Here is a 21,206-nt window from a genome sequence, read left to right as displayed (position 1 = left end):
CTGCCTTATTAGAGAGGTCACAGTATATCATAGTTCAGTTTCATGTTTTTGTAGTGGCGTAGGAATGTAAAACATCACAGTATAGTTTTTGTGGAATAATGTGCTTAAAATGCTAAAAATACTCTTAAATGCAACCTGCTAATAAACTAGAAGAGTGGCCTGTATAGTCTTAAGATGAGTCTGGGAAGAACTAGGTATCTGTGACTTTACTTTATGATAGCACAGGACAAAATGTCTAATTTAGTATCTTTTGCCTGATGTTTTTCTTTTTTTGAGGAGGAAGGGAGATGAGGGTGTACTGAAACCACTGTTTCAACTAGTTAATCTTCTTTTAAACCCCTTCTCACAAATTCTTTCTATTTGCCTTAGAATGCATATAAATTACACATTTTCATTAAAAAATAATTTCTCATTCCTGTGCCATACATTTTTAATTTGCTTTCACAGCATTTTATATTCAACATTGTTACAGACTGGAAGGGGGCAGAAGAGTAGGCGTGTGAATCAGGATGGTACATCTGGACTTCTTCATTTCTAGCTTGACTGTACTGCCAGTCCTGCTCCTCTTCTCCTCCCTCCCCAAGCATTTGCAGGATCACAGCATGGCATTGCATTTATGTAATACATTCACATATTGTCTCATCCTCTAAAAGATGTCTGAAATTGAGTGTATACAGAACCTATTCCCATTTCACAGACGGATCAATTGTGTAATTGTGCTTTATTGTAACATTAATATTGTTAGTCCTATATAAATGCTATTGTAGACAGAGAATATAATTCATTGTCTACAGTGGCACAGTTTTGAGGGCTGATGAGGGTGCTATTAATAATTATACTAAGACAACATGACTATATATTGCAGGCCCAGTGGGCCATGTAATTACCTTGGATTTGTATTGTGCTTAGCATTTGCCTTGACCTGTCATGAACTTGTTGTTAAATTGATCTAAGCATTAGTCTAAGATTTGTATTATTAGCAAGGCCTATATGTTTCATTGTAGTTCATCACTCAGGATCTTCTCATACTGTACAGCTTTTTTTTCTAGTAACAGCAGATGCACTCAAACAGTTTTCTTTAATGTTAAGTGATTTTTCGTTCCCTAAAAATAATATAGCTGGAAAATATTTTCTGCATTAAAATGATACAAATGTTGATTTTCATTTTCATTGATTGATTTTAGAATTTTTTTTCAGTAACTTTCCTGACTTTCCTAATTTTCTTTGGGAAAAAAATAGCGTTTATTCGTTTATTTGAAATAGGGACGGAAAGGGAAAAGCAAGATGAGTGGGAAGGGTGGAAGGAGAGCAAATGGGAGAAAAACATGGGAAAGAGTATGTTCAAGAAGTAATGTACCCACTACCTGATGAATGTAATTGTAACCCCTCTTTACATCACCCTGCCAATAAAAATAAAATAAAATGAAACTAAAAAGAAAAAAAGAAAAAAAAGTAATTTACTCACTATCTGACAACTGTAACTATAGTCCCTCTATACATTACCCTGACCCCCCCCAAAGTCCCCTTCAGCTTATTGAAAGATAGTTGACAAATAAGAATTATCTGGAAGGTATGCAATGTGATAACTTAATGTATGTGTACATTGTAAAGTGATTACCACAAACTGATTATTACATTCATCACTTTACATATCAGAGGGTACCGACTTTGAGTTATAAGATGAATATGTTTTTAGAACCTATTGTACAGTAGTTATATATATTTATATATCATACACTTGAAATTTGTTAAGAAGTAACCTAAGTATTCTTACTATAGGAACACATACACACACACAGTGATGGGACAGAGGGTTTAGCTCAGTTAGAAAGTGCTTCCTTAGTGTACATGAAACACTGAGTTTAATACCAGCAGAGAAAGGAAGACAACAAAAACCTCGGGGCTGGGGAGTTTGGCCTAGTGGTAGAGTGGCTTTTCTAGTATGCACAAAGACCTGGGTTCGATTCTTCAGTACCACATATACAGAAAAAGCCGGAAGTGGTGCTGTTGCTCAAGTGGTAGAGCTCTAGCCTTGAGGAAAGCCCAAAAGACAGTGCTCAGGCCCTGAGTTCAAGCTCCAGGACTGGCAACCCCTTTCCCCCCAAGAAAAAACAACAAAAATCCCTAACTTTTCCTATTAGAGTAATATATAGACTAGTATAAAAGTTCCTATGAATTTATGCATTGTTCATCATGAAAGTCACCTGAGTTTAGAGCTGTAGTCACCTTTGGAACATTGTTTTGTTCTTTAGTAAGCCATTTAAGTGGTCAGTCAGAAAGTACTGTGTTATACCAAGGGAATGTAAGGAGAGTTGCTCTTATCCGCAGATATTTGATGTCTGACATTATTTTGTCAGTGCTTTTTGGAGGACAGGAGAATTCGTCTCCCTGTTTCCTAGATGAGAAGACAGATTAAGTTACCCATATCACCTGGTACATGTAAGGAGACTTGGATTGAAGCTGAACTCTTTCATGTTCATAGTCTGACATGTTTCAGTATAGTTCTGAATCAGTATTTTTGTTCGAACAAACAAGAAACTGAAAGAATGTGTTTGTATCATTCATCAACCTCTGAGTATTGATGTCAGCTCACTCTCTAGGACCTTCCACTCTTGTTGAGACCTCTGTGAATACTGCTGTCAGTTCATACCCTACTTGTTCCTATTGTATTGGTTTGAATCTCAGGATATTGACACTTAGATCTTGAATGTTAGTGCCCTGGTGTAACTGTACCACCACAAGACCAAATCCATAGGATCAAGCAACCATGGATTGTGAGTTGGGCCTTATTAAATGGATAAAGTTTTTATACTTTTGGTTAATAGGTAGGATGTTCTATGATGTGAGATCAGGAAAAGAAGTAAAGCAGAACAAGAATGTAGAGTGCTAATTTATGCAGAGTGAAGTCTTTTCTGTCTGGAGTGTTAGGTTGTTGAAGATAGAATTGAAAAGTACTTGGTTGGTGTTGTTTCTTTTTGATTTTGTCTTTTTTGATTTCTTAGTAATTCTTGATTTTTTTTTTTTTTGGGTTGGTCATGGGGCTTGAACTCAGCCTAGGTGCTGTCTCTGAGCTCAGGTCCTTTTGTGCCCGGGATGGCTTTGAACCTTGATCCTCAGATCTGAGCCTCCTGAGTAGCTAGGATTATAGGTGTGAGCCACCGTGCCCAGCTATGACTTAGTTTTTTTTAACGATATAACTTATATACAACTTAGAGCAGAGACTTTGAGTCTGATAAAATTTGAGTGAGTTGTTTTATTCTTATATGATCTCTACCTGATCTTCCCATTGCTAGTCACTTCCTCTTTTAAAATCCATTTTTACTATTTTTTAACTGTATTTTATTGTTGGGGTGATATATAGACGGTTACGATCTTCAGGTAGTGGGTACAATACTTCTTGAACATTGATAACCCCTTTCCATGTTTTTCTCCCTCTTTCCCTGTCCCTCCCAATCATCTTGTTTTTCCATTTCCCTTCCCTATTTCAGATAAACAAATAAACTTGAATACAATATACCAGGTCCATTTTTACCATTATTACTTCCAAAATATTTTAGAATGTTATTTTGCTACTTTGTTTCCTATTTAAAGGTGTGTATTGGGGGTTGGGGATTTAGCTCAGGAGAAGAATGCTTTTAAGTACAATACTTTGTGTTGGTTTTCAGCTCTGAAAAAACAAGCATGTATTGGATCTCTGTAGTCCAGTGGTCTCAAGCATTCATATGTATTAGAGTTGATAGAGGACAGATGGCTTGGCCCACCCTCAGAATGTCTGATTCAGTAGATCTGGGAGCAAACCCAATAGTTTGAAATTCTAACAAGTTCCCTAATGATGTTGATACTACTGGTCCTGCCACACACTGAGAACCACTGCTATAGTTACTACAATCTAGATTCATTAGTTGAACGTTCATGATCTTTTATACTACAGTTCCACTCTTTTGTTATTCAGCTTCTTCATGTTCTCTTTACCTTAGCCAAGATAAACAATTATGTGTGTATGTATGTGTGTGTACGTATGTGTGTGTATCTCCTATATTCTTAGGATCCTTTTTGTCTTTTTTGCTTAATTTTGTTTGTCAAATTATGGCTATCTTGTAAGACTAATTTTAATTTAAATAGAACTTGCATATAAAGCCTGTCCTGTTTTTTTTCTGTATTATCTTTCACCAGTGTTCTTCCAAGTCAGAGTAATTCTTGTTTTGTGTACTGTATTATCAAATGGTGTTTATTGGTTTGTAGTTTAGCTTGATCATATCCCCACTTTTATGTTCTTCATTAAGTTCACTCTTTGGATTTCAAATTGATTACATAGTACACAGATGATGATTATGGACAATAGTTTCTGTAGGCCGCAACTAGAAACTTGAGAAGCCCACATTCCTTAAACATTGATAAGAGGATTCTCATAGTCAAAGAAGTGGAACCTCACTAGTGGAAGTATTAAAAACCCCTTTATTCTTTTGTCTTCCCCGCAAGGGAATAAAGACAATAAAAATATTTTTAAATTGTTTTAGGTGTCTGAGGGACAAGCAGTAAAATTAGATGTTAGTATCTTTAATGGATAAATTTCTGCCTTATGAAATGATGAATTTCTTCAAGTCAAGTTCTTGATGACTTAGTTGTTGTTGTTTGTTCTTTTGGGTCGGTCCTGGGGCTTGAACTCTGGGCTAGTGTCCCTGAGCTCTTCAGCTCTAGGCTACCGCCCTTACCCTTGATCCACAGCCCCACTTCCCATTTTCTTGAGATTAGTTGGAGATAAGAGTCTCACATTCTTTAGGTTCGTTAGTTCCCTGAGCTGGCTTTGAACCGTCATCCTCAGATCTCAGCTTCCTGAGTAGGTAGGATTACAGGCGTGAGCCACCGTGCCCAGCTATGACTTAGTTTTTTTTAAAGATATAACTTATATACAACTTAAAGCAGAGACTTTGAATTTGATAAATTTTGAGTAAGACACATATTCATGTGTCTTCTACCTTAACTGAGCTACAGAAAATTTTGAATATATATATATATATATATATATATATATTTTTTTTTTTTTTGATGTTAGTCATGGGGCTTGAGGGCTTGAACTTAGGGCCTAGGTGCTATCCCTGAGTTTTTTGCTCAGTGGTAACACTTGAGCCACAGCTATATTTCTGTCTTTTTTGGTGGTGCCTTGGAGATGAGTTTCAAGAACTTTTCTTGCCCAGGCTGACTTCAAACCACAATCTTGTGATTTTGCCTTCTGAATAGCTAGGATTAGACGTATGAGCCACCAACACATGGCCTTCCCCCCAACCTAGTACTGGGGCTTGTACTCAGAACCTAGGGGACTGTCCCATTAGCTTTTTCCACTTTCGACTAGTACTACCAAAAACCTCTGTCTTCAGATCTCAGCTTCCTGACTAGCTAGGATTACTACTAGCACTAAGAAATCATACTTTTTAAATTGAAGAATAATTTTATGTTGGTATATAATCTGTGAAGTATAATTGGGCAATAATTAACTCTCCATTAATGTATTTCTTACATTTTATGGCCTTTAAAAATTTTTCTTCCTGGGGCTGGGAGTTTGGCCTACTGGTAGAGTACTTGCCTAGCATGCACGAAGACCAGGGTTTGATTCTTCAGTACCACATACATAGAAAAAAAAAGCTAGAAATGGTGCTGAGGCTCAAGTGGTAGAGCTCTAGCCTTGAGAAAGTCCAAGGACAGTGCTCAGGCCCTGAGCTCAAGCCCAAGACTGGCAAAAAAAACCCCAAAAACAAAAAAAAACTTTTCTTCCCAGGCCCAACCAAAAAAATAAAAACAAAAAACTCTTCTGCATATAATCTAAAGATGTTAGTATTAATATTAGGACAGGAATTTTGTTGTTTGTTTTTTTCCTCAGTGTTAGAAGTTTTAAGTAACTGGGCATTGGTGGCTCATACTTGTAATCCTAGCTACTCAGGAGGCTGAGATCTGAGGATTGCTGTTAGAAGATAAAGCAGGCAGAGAAATCTGTGAGATTCTTATCTCCATTAAACTACCCAGAAAAAGCCAGAATTGGTGCTGTGCCTCAAATGGTAGAGCAGTAGCCTTGAGCTCTTAGGAGGCTGAGGGACAGCACTCAGGTCCAGAGTTGGAGTCCCCAGATCAATCAAAAAAAAAAAAAAAGAAATCATGAAGTAGGAGATGCTGCATATGTGCATGTGCACACAAACATTCACATTCTTCTTTTGTCCTTTTTGGAGTAGTGTTGTAAACTACTTATATTGAAACTGTAAGTAAGGGAGAGCACCAAGCTTGTAGCTTTATTTTCCTGTACTGATAATTGGCATCCTGAATTTTGGAATGGATTTTTAATAAAGAAATACTCCTAACTAATAAAAAATACCAATTAAATTGTTGGCATTTGGCAATCTTTAATAAAATAATGGATATGTGTAATGATCAAACATGGCAGAGGTCAAGCTACCAATGACCATGCCAAAGTTTTTTATCCACTGAAGGACTATATATTATATAGCTATTTAAACAGCTATTATTTCCACTGTAAGAAACAAGAACAATAGAAAGATTTGAGTAAAGCAGAAATTCAGGACTCAATATTAAACTTAGATTTAAAATATATGAATCCAGAGTTTGGGATTCTAATGAATAGGTAGTATTTAAAATCCTTGAAATGAGGTAAGATCACAAAGAGGATCAATATAAATAGATAAATGGATGTAAGGAAAGGGAAATAAAGAAGAGATACTGTAAAGAAGTAACCAGTAGAAGTTAGAGAAGTATGGTTTCCTAAAAGTCAAGTGGAAAAAAAAAAGTGTTTTAAAAGGAAAGCAATGATGCTTATATAATTTGTCTCATACTTTAAATATTTTTGGAGGGAATGGCAAATCCAGTCTCTGTTACTTCACCTTTACTGGAAATGAAAATTCTTACTAACTGTAGCAAATAGAACACAGATCTTTTATTTGTTAAATACTTAAATAGTCACATATTAATATTAATTCCAAGTGACTCACCTTTTATGTTACTGATGTTGTGCTGATTGGATATAATATTAACTAGTATGATTGCACTCATATTCTGCACGAGTTCTTACTTTGACGGCAGAGAGATAGAAAATAGAAATTTGGAGACTTATGAGTTCTGGAATCTGAGACAAAAACCTGTTGCTAGATGTTGATCTAAGGCCAAAGGGAGGTTTTGGTATATCTTTAGTTGTCTAATTCTAACTCTACCCCTTTTTGCAGGGCATATGTCCCAAGGCCCTTAATAGATGATTGAGGTAGAAAGTTTTCATCTTTTTTACTTGAAGGAAATGCTCTACAACATTTTTCTTTTTAGGGTTCTTAAACTCAAGCACTGTGATTCTGATATCTGGAGAGTTGATCTGAAAAGCTGAAATAGATAGTAAGTAGTAGACACTGAACATTGAGGTGATTTACATGCAGGCAAGCCAAGAAAGAAAAGGGCTAGCTTGTGGAATAGGATCCAGCTTTACTAATAGTTTGCAGTAGGTTTGGGGTCTGTTGAGCCCTGAGCTCTTAGAATGCAATCCTAAGCAAGTTATTTTGGGGTTTAAGTAACCTAGAGATTGTTGGTTTAGGATGTTGGTTGTCCAGAGAATGGTATTGAGACTGAGTTGGTGTGAGAGCAGTCAGGAGGGAGTTAACAGTAGTAGGAGGTGGGGCTTATGTTAAAGTATAAAAGCTGTAGACATTTGTTTGACAGTCTTATTTATATAGAGCTTAAAAATTTGAAATTAGTTGAACAACTTTTTAAAGTTTAGAGCAATTTACTTTCTGTGCGAAATAACAGTCTATATACCAATGAAATCATCTTACAATCAGGATCTGTCCTTTTTTTTCTTTTGTCATCATGAGGCTTGGGCTTAGGCACTATTTCTGCTCTTCTGCTCAATGCTACTGCTGCCCTATCTCTTGAACCACAGTGCCACTCCCAGTTTTCGAGTGGTTAATTAGAGATAAGAATATCAGACATCTACTTCCTTGCCCAGCTGGCTTTGAACTGTGATCCTCAGATCTCAGCCCCCTGAGTAGCCAGGATTACAGGTGAGATCTACCTGTGCCCGGCTATTTCTGTTCTTTGTAGATTCTTAGTTCACTGGTTAGTAGCTGTTATTATGTATTCAGACTGTCTTCACCTTTTTAAGAAATGGTACAGATTGTGCAAATACCCCACTATTTCTGTTTTTTTTTTTTCGGTAGATTTAATTCTTAGTTCACTGATTTGTAATAAAGTTAAAAAAAAGGTAAATAACGGATGTGCAAATGAAGGTAAAACTCTCACTTGGTGGTTTCAGATTACTTATGTTTTATAAAGTCGGCACTACTAAATGTCCTTGACATGTATCAGGCATTTATTCTTCATGTAGAATATGTAATTTAATCCTTATAATCTTTTGGAGATAATTACCATTTTGTAGGTGACACTGAAGCATACAGGCTAAGGTCATAATTAGAGAGGGATTTAGGTTATCAATGTTATCTCAGTTGGCCAAATTTGTGCTCTGATCTACCATATTGTTTAACAATTTCAGGATGGAGAGGGGAACATTAGTGATTTCTACTTTATTACTATGGTATTTTATCTTAGAGCTTGAGAATCCATGTGTTAGCATAGTGATAAATGTTAGAAATTAAAAAACAAATTATTTCCAGTATTGTCTTCTTTTAATGTTGTTGTGTATTTTTCCTTATGAAACATTATACTAAATTATTTGAGTAGTATTTCAAGACAGGAAGACCCTGTAATTGTTTATTAGGAACCCATCTGCTTCAACTGACTCAAATATCAGACCTTGGACATGATGTTATTTTGATGACAGGTGTCCTTTCGGAAAATCTCTGCTTACGTGGTCAGTGAGGAGTCTTTGGTGTTTAGCTCTGTTTTAATGTATTTATTCAGAATATCTAAAATGGAATTCTAGCAATATTGGGCAGTATTGTATTTTAAGAGTCTGTTGGCCCCTAAAATGTGTTAAATCTAACACCACAATCTGTGTGAAATTAATACTTTATTTGTATTACATTTATGCTTGCCAAATGTTTTCTCTATACACAGTATGTAAATATGTTAAATTTGATCATTTTTATAACTATATGTGGAAGGCCATTTTGTTTGCTTCCTTGAACAGAAAAGAATTAGGAGGCTCAAAAGAAGCTTGCAAATATGGACAGTCTGTGCAGTGGAGTCAGATTTCAAATATATGCCTGTCAGACTATGGGATCTTAAATGTTTAACCTATGTATTAAGTTATGTCTCCTGGGTTTTGAGACCTCATTGTGAGTTTAAAAATAAAAGGGACTTGTATTGACAAAAACAGTAATAAAAGTTGTGCTGCTCAGGCTTTTTGAGAAGCTGACACTGAAAGTAATTAAGCACTGTAGCAAATCCTTAATGCTACCCACTTCTGTCTCCATAACTACCTTGGTTTCTTTAATTTTTTTTTCCTGTGCATACTTATTGGCATTATTGTTTTCCCTTACTGCCTAGCCAATCTAGATTGCCCATAAAATGGTACTTTGACAGCATTACATTTATCCCATTTGATGAAATCTACAGGAGTGCTGGTTGCCTGTTTCACACCTGTAATCCTAGCTACTGAGGCTGAGATCTGAGGATCAAGGTACAAAGCCAGCCCGCGCGTGAAAGTCCGTGAAACTCTCATCTCCAATTAACTACCAGCAAACCAAAAATGGTGCTGTGGCTCAAGGGGTAGAGCATAGCTTTGTGCTGAAGCACTAAGGGACAGTGCCCAGGCCCAGAGTTCAACAACAACAACAAAAATCTACAAGAGTAAGGGGTTCAACTCTTTTTTTTATTTTAATTGCAGCTTTTAGTTAGAATTTTTAGAAAGCACTCTGTTACTCTGGTATAGGTTTGGAATTGCTCTGTCGTGATGTATCTTTTGGTCAAGTAGCTGTAGAATTGGGCAACAGGTTGAGGGAAAAGTAACTGGATCTAGATTGACAGTGGTGGGTAGTTCCTAGGGAAAGGTGATTAAGTAAAGTCCTTGAATCATAAATTTACAACATGTATCAGATTTTGTTAAAGCAGTCCATAAAATAACAACACAAATATATGTGCTGTAGGCACAAGAAACAAATCAGTTTATGGTATTAAAACTAAATTCCTAAATTTAACCAAAACATTCTTTTAATGGTACTAGAAGAGTTGATTTAGAAGAATTCTGATTTTTTTTTTTTTTTTTTTTTGGTCAGTCATGGGGCTTGAACTCTGGGCTCTGGGCGCTGTTTCTGGCTCTTCTGCTCAAGGCTACCGCCCTACCTCTGGGCCTGGGCATTGTCCCAGAGCTCTTCAGCTTAAGTCTACTGCCCTACCCCTGGAGCCACAGCAATACTTCTGGTTTTCTAGTGGTTAATTGGAGATACGAGTCTCATGGGACTTTAGTGTCTGGGCTGGCTTTGAACCTCCATTCTCAGATCTCAGCCTCCTGAGTAGCTAGGATTACAGGTGTGAGCCACTGTGCCTGAATGAATATTTTGAGAAGAATATTCAATAGACAATTGCTTCTTGTTTGCTTCTCTACTAGTATTGTTATTGTAGTGGAATTGCATGTGTTAAGTATGTTTTACCAGTGAATCTACATTATTTTCTATAACATCAGTTAATGATTTTCTTAATACAGTTTCAGATTCTCTCTTTAGATTTCAATAAGTAAACATTTGTCCTTTTTGGTTATTCTTGACTTTTTTTTTTTTTTTTTTTTGCCAGTCCTGGGCCTTGAACTCAAGGCCTGAGAACTGTCCTTGGGTTTTCTCAAAGCTAGAGCTCTACCACTTGAGCCACAGCACCATTTCAGGCTTTTTTTCCTATGCATGTGGTACCGAGGAATTTGTGCATCCTAGGCAAGCACTCTACCACTAGGCCAAACTCCTGGCCCCTATTCTTGACTTTTTAAAAATATATATAGTTATTTTGCCTCTTCTATAAAATTAGCGGTTTTCTATAAAGTTTTTTTTGTAGAGTTTGGTGGATGCTAATGGGTTTTAGTGTTTAGTTCTCTCAAACATTTCCAAGTTAGTTTCAACAAAAAATAATTGTGCTTATAGTGTTTTCTTGATTCATTATTGGGCCAAAATAATAAAGAGCTGTTAGATACAGAATATATTTTTAAATTCATCCTGATTAAAAAAAAATATCAAGTAGCTAGAATAACATTTTGTCTGGAGGAAATTAGCTTCTTTTTGAACTGTGGTTCTGAAACCACAGGATTGAACTTTTCCTGTTCTTGGTGTTCATATGGTGAAGAATTTCCTAGGACATTGTTTTAAATATGTATCACATAAATGAAACAGTTGCCATTTGTTCCAGTTGGACTGGACAATTTCCAAGACAGACTTCCTGCCAGCCCTGTCAGTCTGCGGCTCTTGGACCTCCTCCAAGATCAAGACAGTTTCTAAGCATCAGTCACGATGATTTTTCCAGGTATCGCTACTGGATTCTGAAGAGCAGGTGTGATTGGGGCATTCAGGCTGGCGGCCTTCAGTATACCTGCAGAAAGAAGTTAGATTCAAAGAAGGCACTGTCGAGCACAACAAAGTACATAAATATTGAAGTAAATCATTTACATTAGTGCATTTCAAACACATGGATAATGAAGGACCAGATTTTAAAGTTCCCATCAATTAGGGAAAGAGGCTGTAAAATGAGTGCATTGATCACATACCGACACAAATGTATAATTCCTTTAAAAGGTCCTTAGTGCTATTCTCAATCTTTACACGCACTGTATGTATGGGCTGACTCATACTACTTGATGGACTGTAAGTTGTGTAGTAATCAGTTCTACTTGTTGTCTTCATGTTATACCTAAGACTATAAACAGCTCTGAAAAAAAAGAAAATATTTGCTTATTATTGTATAGCTGTTGAATAGCTTAGTATTAGATACTTCAAAAGCAAAAAAAATACATCCTGTATTCTGATATATGAAATAATCTTACATGTGAGGTTCTTTGTGCCATTGCAGTGGCTTGAACTCAGGGATGGGGGTAGGTCCCTGAACATTTTTGTTTGTTTGCTTTTCTTTCTTTCCTTCTTTCCTTCCTTCCTTCCTTCCTTCCTTCCTTCCTTCCTTCCTTCCTTCCTCCCTCCCTCCCTCCCTCCCTCCCTCCCTCTCTCCCTCCCTCCCTCCCTCCCTCCCTCCCTCTCTCTTTCTTTCTTTCTTGTCAGTCATAGGGCTTGAACTCTGACCTGGCATTGTCCTTGAGCTTTAGCTCAAGGCTACCACCTTACCCCTGGAGCCACAGCCCCACTTCCCATTTTTCTAGTGATTAATGGGAGATAAGATCTCACATTCTTTAGTGCCTGAGCTGGCTTTGAACTGAGATCCTCAGATCTCAGCCTCCTGAGTAGCTAGGATTACAAGCGTGAGCCACCATACTAGGCTCTGAACTTCTTTTTGCTCAAAGTTAGTGCTTTAACACTTAAGCCATAAGCTTTGCTTTTAGCATCTTGCCGTCTTTCTCTTTCTCCTCCCTCCCTCCCACACTCACTTCCTCCCTTCCCTCCCTTCCTTCCTCCCTTCCCTCCTTCTTCCCACCCTTCCTCCCTACCTCCCTCTTTTTTCTTTTCCTAAATCTTCCTCCCTGCCTCCCTCCCCTTCCCTTTCTCCTCCCTCTACTCTCTGGCAGTTTAGTAGAGATAGAGCTACACAGACTTTCCTGCTTGTGCTGGCTTCAAACTGTAGTCCTCATATCTCAGCCTTTTGAGTAGCTAGGATTACAGGCATGGGCCACCAGTGCTCTATGAGTTTATTCTTTTGAAAATGATGATAAACCAATATAGAAAAACAAGAAAAATTGAAATATTGATGTAGAAAGCATAAAAATAAAAATTCTGCTTGTTTCATATAATTGAAATAGCAGGTTAATTTTAATGAAGTACTAGGAGGTAAAGCCTAAAAGATTAACAAATGGAATCTGACCCATAAAAAGGTTGCTTTTATTTGTTAGTGAGATATGAAAGAGTAATACAGAACTCTGGTGGATTTTAGCTAAAATTATTTTGGTTTTTTTCTACATATTTTAGAGTAAAATTAATATGTCGGGGTTTTTAGTCCTTCATCCCTCCTAATCTGCAAGAGGGATAGAGAAAACACGCCCCAACCAGGATGAGCTGAGAAAGGAAAGGGTCGACTGGCAGTCCCCAGCCCTCCCTGGTTGGAGGACAATCAGATGTGTCAGGGAGACCCATCAAGGCAGGAACTCATTTATTGAGGAAGTACATTTAGCTAATAGAGGATGCCAATCAGCACAAAGGTGGGCAGGACAGAGGGAGGGAGGTAAAGAAGGGGAATCAGCTACTGTCCCAGAGGGCGGAAGTGTTCAGGGCCATTCCCAGAGGTAGCCTTCCTTTACATCACAAACCACAGCCAAGCCTTCCAACCAGGTGACAGGCAGTTTAGGTCCCCAAACCAGGAGATGAGCACTGGGCCACGAAGTAGGCCTCCTTTTCTACAGCATAGGTTTCCATTTCCCTGATGTTATGTGCCCCACATTAATAGATTCTTCACTTCAGAATTATAGAATATTCTGTTTCTGAATACAATAGTGAATACCCTTCTGTTGTAAGTCATAGCTATAAAAGTAAGATGAAGTGATTGTGGAAGTTAGTATTATACTTTGAAGCACCCTGCCACCAAGTATTTAGTAAAAATGTGTAATATTGAGACAGTAATTTTTTCTTTATTACCATTGCTTTGATTAGAATTTCACCTCAGTCAAATTAAACTCTTTAGGCCTTAGTTTGTCATTTATAAAATGGATAGAAACAATACTTTAGGGACCAGGAGTTTGGTCTAGTGGTAGAGTGCTGGCCTAGCATGCATGAAAACCCAGGTTCGATTCCTTGGTACCATATACATAGAAAAAAGCTGAAAGTGGTGCTATGGCTCAAGTGGTAGAGCTCTAGCCTTGAAAGAACCTAAGGACAATGGTCAAACCCTGAGGTCAAACCCCAGGACTGGCAAAAAAAGAAAAAAAAAGAAAGAATACTTTATAGGACTTTATAATACTTTATAGGACTGCCATAAACTTAAATGAATGCAGCTATGTCTCTTTGCTATGTATTCCTGTGTTGGCATATGTGTTATGTGACTTAGACTAGTACCTAATAAACAGTAAACATTTGATAAGTATTTTACTATTGTCATGATGAATAGTAGAGGACATCTGTTTCATAAAATATGTTTAATAAACCAGGTGCATAATACAACAAAAATACCAACAGTCTACCAGTTGTTAAATGAAAGTAGTCACCTACCTCATGTCAAAGGTTACTTTTTAGTTATGAAGACTAAATTATGACACTTAACTTAGCACTTTTTTTTGTAGTTTATCAGAGAAGATATGAAGTATAAAGATGCGACTAATAAGCATAGCCATCTCCACAGAGAAGACAAGCATATTACTGTTGAGGATTTGTGGAAGCGATGGAAAGCATCAGAAGGTAAGACTTATGGAGTGATTTGCATTTCCCATCTTTGTAGTCTACAACCCTCATTTGTGCTTCTGCATGCTTAGCTGTTAGCAACCCATTCATTGTGAATGACTCTGCCAACATATTTTTGTATGAATGTTTCTTTTTTTTATTGTCGGGGTAATGTATAAAGGGGTAATAGTTACATTTGTCAGGTAGTGAGTGTATTACTTCTTGAACATTGATACCCCTTCTTGAACATTGATACCCCTTCTCACGTTTTTGTCCCATTTCCCTCCCCTCACCGCTCCCAGTCATCTATTTCAGCACTTTTTTTCTGTTTTTATTTTTTGTTTGATTTGGTAGGACTGGGGTTTGAAGTCAGGACTTTGTATTTGCCAGTTAGGCACTCTACTTCTGAGCTGTGCTCTAACTCCCATTTAAAATTTTGAATGGTAACTTTAATCTTTTTTATATTAATAAAATATCACGTTGTTTTCAGATAGTTTGGTATTTATCCTAGAATAAATAATGCATATCTGAGAGTTTAAAGTTCTGAAGCACTGTCTCAATTATTAAATCGAGTTTTTGTAACAGGTTTATCAATTAAACATTAGGGTATTTGGGAACCAAAAGCTCTTTTTGAGTTGTGGTAAACTGTTTCTAAAGTCTTTAGGAAGCAAGAACTTTGAAACTTTCTCTTTTAAAAAGTCGTTCGTGAAGTCTTCTAATACAGTAGTTGCTCCTTCCTTATCTACTTGGGCTATATTCTAAGACTCCCTCCCCCCACCAGTGGATACCTAAAACTACAGATAGTACTATACCTTATATATTTATTACTTTTTAAAATACGTACATCCTCTACCTACAATGAAGTTTACTTTGTAGATTCGTCCCAGTAAGAGAGTACAACAGTAATTAGTGATCAAATGGAACATTTATAGCAATGTATTATAATAAAAGTTAAGTAAATGTAGCTTCTTCAACTGTCAGAGTAAGTACTGTACACAATGGAAATATACTGGGCAAAAGGATAATTTATGTCCTCCATAGGACGGCTTAAGATTTTGTCACACTACTTGTAATAAGTTGCTTATTTGTGAAATTCCATTAATACTTTCTCATTGTAGTAGGGTGTTGGTAATGAAAAACACAAAATGTTAAACTGTAGATGTGGGTGGAAAGGCATAGAAGTTTTTTGATAAAATTGGGTAATTTGTGTTTTAGCCCTTTTCTTTTTCTAAGTTCTCAAGCTATCCATATATATGGTAATTCTTTAAGGCAGGAAATGTTTCTGACCCAAAACCTCAACACAGTTGTTAAGAAACTACTAAAATTGAAAAATAAAGCAAAAATGTTCATTATGTTTATTTTTTAGTTTTATTTTTCAATATCATTGAACCAGAATATCATTTTTGTAGTGCTTCTATTCTTGTATGAAAGTTATAAACAATTATGTTGTACTGCATATTTCTATGAAGTTTTCCTGAAGACGGATACCGTGAGTGTAAATAAATAACAAGTTTGTTCTCAATGATAATGTTTTGGAAATGGAAAACTACAGAAAACCATCCCACTCTTATTTTTCTTACTGTTTGTAAGTTTGTAATTTGCTTACCTGTTTGTGTTTACTTTTTCTGTGAAAGGAATCAGTTGAAATATACAGGGGAAAAGGAAAAATAACACAAGAAAGATTACTGACTTAATGATGCATTAAAACCAAAGTTCAAGGTTCTGGGAGTTTGGCCTAGTGGTAGAGTACGTGCCTAGTATGCATGTAGCCCTGAGTTCGATTCCTGGGACCATATACATAGAAAAAGCCAGAAGACGCGCTGTGGCTCAAGTGGCAGAGCATTAGCCTTGAGCAAAATAAAGTCCAAGGACGGTCCCCAGGCCCTGAGTTCAAGCCCCCAAGATTGGCAAAAGCAAACAAACAAAGAGAAACAAAACTTCTCTTCTTTCCTTTTCCCACATCATTTAAAAATAATAAGAACTTGGAAATGAAGAGCAATAGAAATAAATTGGTATAAGTCCCATGGGGGAAACATGATAGGATAGTGGCAAACTCATGACAGACTTTATTTCTGTGAAATATCTCAGCAACTCATAGGCATTATTAAAATAATTGAAAGTTTACTGTAGAAAGTTTTCTGCTGCAGCAAAATTTGAGTATGTTTATATTGAATGGAATCCACTTAATTGATTATGTTTTAGAGAAGGAATAAGTATTTAGCATCTTAACTCCCAAGCTATTGTCTGGTTCAGTCACCGTCATGTCTGGCTTGGATAGTTAGACTAGCTGCTTAATTGGCTTTCTTACATATGGTAGGAAAATTTTAACTATATTCTTTTCCCTCTGAAGTTTCAATCATTTTAGTCTATGAAATGAACTGATAATATAAGTATACAGCGTAAGGGGGCTAAAGGCAGAGTAATTTATTCATATGTGTAAGCAAAAGTGTCACAAAAATATGAGACTTTAAAGAAGGTGGAAAGAAGGTTAAATTTTGTTGTAAAGAGCTAAATAAATTGATAAGTCAGGTCTTTGGCTTCTTAGGGGAAAAAAAGAGGTGGCCCTAGATGTAGAAAGTCTAGTAGCGAAAGTAGTCAGAGCTAGGGTTAGCTAGTTAGGCAGATGAAGTCTCTCAGGTAGCACACTTCGTCCATACCTTTGGTTAGATTCTGAATCTCTTCTAAGAAAAATCTTTTCATTTAGAGAAATCCTAAAGCAGAAAGGGAGGTAGCATATAGAAACGGCTCTGTCTACATCTGCTGTAAGAAAAATCTTTTCACTTAGAGAAATCCTAAAGCAGAAAGGGAGGTAGCATATAGAAATGGCTCTATCTACATCTGCTGTTTGCTAATCTAGATGGATGTGGACGTTTTATGAAAGGACAGCATTCTACAGCCATTCCTATGTCTGCGTAAGTCTGAAGTTTCTTGAAATATGTTTGAGCCAAGGCTGTTTCACTCTTGCACATTATACTTCTGTTTCAGTCCATTCTTCACCCAGCAAAGCAATCTGTTTAAAGTATAAATCTATTCTGCTAAATACCCCACAGTGTTCAGAGAAAAACTAAGATCATTTTTTTTTTTTTTGGTCAGTCATGGGGCTTGAACTCTGGGCCTGAGTGCTGTTCCTGAGCTCTTCAGCTCAAGGCTAGCACTCTATCACTTGAGCCACACTTCCAGTTTTTTTGGTGGTTAATTGGAGGGAGGTGAGTGTCATGCACTTTTGTGTCCAGGCTGTCTTTGAACCATGATCCTCAGATCTTAGCCTTCTGAGTAACTAGCATTACAGACGTGAGCCACCAGTGCCTAAGCTAAGATCTTTAAAAAGGCCTTTAAATTTCTACATGTCTGACACTCTTCTCCCATCTCTATCATTTTCTCTTATCTTCTGAATTCTCCTGTCCCTCCCTCAGAGCTCTATTTTAACTAGACCCCTTGCTGTTCCTGTCTGTACCCCCCCTCTCCATTTTAGTGTTTGTTATGATGTAATACATATTTTTTTCTGAAAAGAAAATGTGGACTTAGGGAAAATGTCAGTGAAACAGACTACACAAAATCTATGGTGCTTTGTAAACAGAGTGCCAACAGAAATTAAAATAGTAGTATATGTACAATTTAAAAAATTTCTAATCAGTAAATACTATAGTTGGTTGATATAGGAATTTACATTGGAAGTAGTCGATTTTACATATGAAGTAGTAAGTAAAGGTGACTTAATGGAAATGAAAAAGATACTGTATTAGATAGGGTTGAAGAAGTTAGAAACTGAAGGAAGAGCAAAATGCACAAAGATATGGACTGAGCAGCAAGTAATTCCAAACAGGAATTTGGCCACACGGCCAAACTGAGCTAAGAAGAATAATGTGTTGATGGTTACAGTATATTTCACATCTTTTTGCTGTTGACTAGAGATAAACAATGATAACATGTTTGGAAAAGTTGCATATGAAATTATGTGACTTATTATTGACATGACTTTCCAGTTACATATAAAATAATTTATGTTGTAGAAGAAATGCATCAATATTAAATGCTGTATTATTGCACTGGAATCTGGGAATTAAGCTAAGTTAAACGTGGATCTGATCAACTTGCTGAGTAGAAAAGATAAAGTAAGTAAATATAATATCAAGTGATATACAGTAATACAAGTAAATTTAGGGGAGGTTGAGGTCATTCACTAGAGGGAGTGATTAAATGTTTGGACTTTGCATAGAAAGTAGTCTGTGAAGGTTGGTCAGGAGTTTTCAAAGAAGGCATGGAAGTGCAGCCTAAATTGTAATACCCACAGTTTCTTTAGTTACCTATTTGCTGAATGTGGAAGTAGAGGTAACATGTTGTAGAAAACATGAACTGGGGCTGGGAGTTGGCCTAGTGGTAGAGTGCTTGCTTGCCTAGCATGCACGAACACCTGGGTTTGATTCCATGCATAGAAAAAAAGCTGAAAGTGGTGCTGAGGCTCAAGTGGTAGAGCTCTAGCCTTGAGAAAGTCCAAGGACAGCGCTCATGCCCTGAGCTCAAGCCCAGGACTAGCGAAAAAGAAAAAGGAAAACATGAACTGTATAATTTAAAATGTTTGTTCTTCAGGGCCAGGAATGTGTCCTAGTGGTAGAATGCTTGCCTAGCATGCATGAAGTCCTAGGTTCGGTTCCTGGATACCACATGTACAGAAAAAGCTGGAAGTGGTGCTATGGCTCAAGTGGTACAGCATTAGCCTTGAGCAAGCCCAAGGACAATGCCCTGGCCCTGAGTTCAAACCCCAGGACTAGCCAAAAAAGAAAAAAGTGCTTGTTCTTCTTTTTGTAAATATTAGGTACTGAAATTCACTTATAAAATGTAGTTCTTATATTTTATAGGATATAAATGAGATGGTGTGCTGAAGGTGCTTCTTTCAGTGAATTTAGTGATAGCATTTAGTAAATGTTAATTTTTTTGCAATAATATTTTATAAACTAAACTAATTATCCTTAAAGTTTCAAAATTATTTTTGATTATGTCTCCTCTCACTGTGTTTTGATTCTGAGATGAACATATTGGTTAGATATTTACTGACACACCAGACAAAAGATGGTGATATGTACCAAGATCTTTTTGTCAAGCAGTGAATGTTGTCAAGCAGTAACAAGTAAAATCAAGTTATATAGAAGTTGATTCTGATCATACATAGAAAAATTTTAATAATGATTTGAATGTATTTGTGTGTGTACAGATAATGTTTGGACATGGTAGCAGTCAAATGCAAATTTTACAGATTAGTTGTTAGGTTCAGTTAGATTTCTATAGACTATAAATTGTGAGAATTACTGTATATAGTGGAATAGTAAGATCTGTAATATACAAGAATGTTAATAGAAAAGTCTCAGTTGTGCCAGGCTCCAGTGGCTCACGCCTGTAATCCTATCTACTCAGCAGGCTGAGATCTGAGAGTCCAGTTAAAAGCTTGTAGGGGCAAGTAGTAAGACTCTTACCTCCAATTAATCACCAGAAAATGGGAAGTGGCTCTGAGACTCAAGTGGTAGAACGCTAGCCTTGAGCTGAAGAGGTCAGGGACAGCGCCCAGGCCCAGAGTTGAAGATCCCTGACTGGCCTTCTGGTCCCCCCACAAAAAATTTCAATTATATACAAGATGTAGTCACTATAATAGATTTTTTAAAAAAGGATTAAATAATCTGTTTTAAAAATGAAGATGCACTGAGATAGTTATACAATTGGTTGAATAGAATGGCTGAAAGTTTTTATTTTTTCCTCTAAAGAATAAAAATTTAAAAAATTAAGAAATTTAGAGAAGAGAGATATAGGCAATTGTCAATTTCAAGCATATATAAAACCTACCAGAAAAAATTAATTAACTTAAATAAAAATAACAACTTAAGAAATATCAATGTTGAAGAAGTGATGTACTTACTATCTGACAAGTGTAACTGTAACCCCTCTATACATCACCAACATTAAAATAATTTAAAAAGGAAAAACCTTTTTGTTTTTCATGTATGTAGTTTAAAAAGTTAAAGAGAAATGCAAAAAAGTTTGATTAACTCCTTACCTAAATGGTACTCTTGTAAGAGTTTAAGAGAACAGATAGATCTGTTATTGAAAGGCTTCATTTAGGAGATGACTCCCTTAGTGAGCTTTTGAAAGACATGGTATTTTCTTAGAAGTAATAGAATGATATATGTGTTAGCATATTAATATGAATAAATCACTAAGATTGAATTCTTTTTTTTTTGCCAGTCCTGGGCTTGAGCTCGGGGCCTGAGCACTGTCCTTGGACTTTCTCAAGGCTAGAGCTCTACCACTTGAACCTCAGCACCACTTCCGGCTTTTTTCTATATGTGGTACCTAGGAATCGGTCTTCATGCATGCTAGGCAAGCACTTTAACTACTAGGCCAAACTCCCAGCCACTAAGATTGAATTTTTAAGTGCTAAATCTTTGAAATACAGTATAGACATGTAATATCTTTTTAGGGAATGTGAGATAAATTACTCTTTGAACATTTACTTTGTGTAGTGTTTAACCTTTCTGGTTTTGTCATCTATTATGTGTAGATGGACTTGTTTACTACTTAAGGATATAGAAAAGGAAAGGAAAAAGGCATATTTTGTATTTTTTTTTCCAGTTGTGGGGCTTGAACTCAGGGCTTGAGCACTGTCCTTAGACTTTTCTCAAGGCTAGAGCTCTACCATTTGAGCTACAGCACCACTTCCAGCTTTTTTCTATGTATATGGTACCAAGGAATCGAACCCAAGCCTTTGTG

General features: G+C 36.6%; 1 protein-coding gene across 2 annotated transcripts in view; it reads left to right on the top strand.

Annotated features, from left to right (window-relative positions):
- Stim2 (stromal interaction molecule 2) overlaps window positions 1–21,206 on the top strand; it is a 106,194-nt gene that overhangs the window by 42,473 nt on the left and 42,515 nt on the right. For both annotated transcript variants that reach the window (XM_090343734.1, XM_090343733.1), the window contains exon 3: window positions 14,354–14,468. In XM_090343734.1, coding sequence (XP_090199860.1) covers window positions 14,354–14,468 — 115 coding nt within the window. The remainder of the gene's footprint in view (window positions 1–14,353; window positions 14,469–21,206) is intronic.

This window comes from Megascapheus bottae, chromosome 13 (assembly GCF_031878675.1).
Source record: "Megascapheus bottae isolate mThoBot1 chromosome 13, mThoBot2.hap1, whole genome shotgun sequence".
In the NCBI taxonomy this organism is placed as follows: Eukaryota; Metazoa; Chordata; class Mammalia; order Rodentia; family Geomyidae; genus Megascapheus; species Megascapheus bottae.
This window is presented reverse-complemented; position numbering and strand designations above follow the sequence as displayed.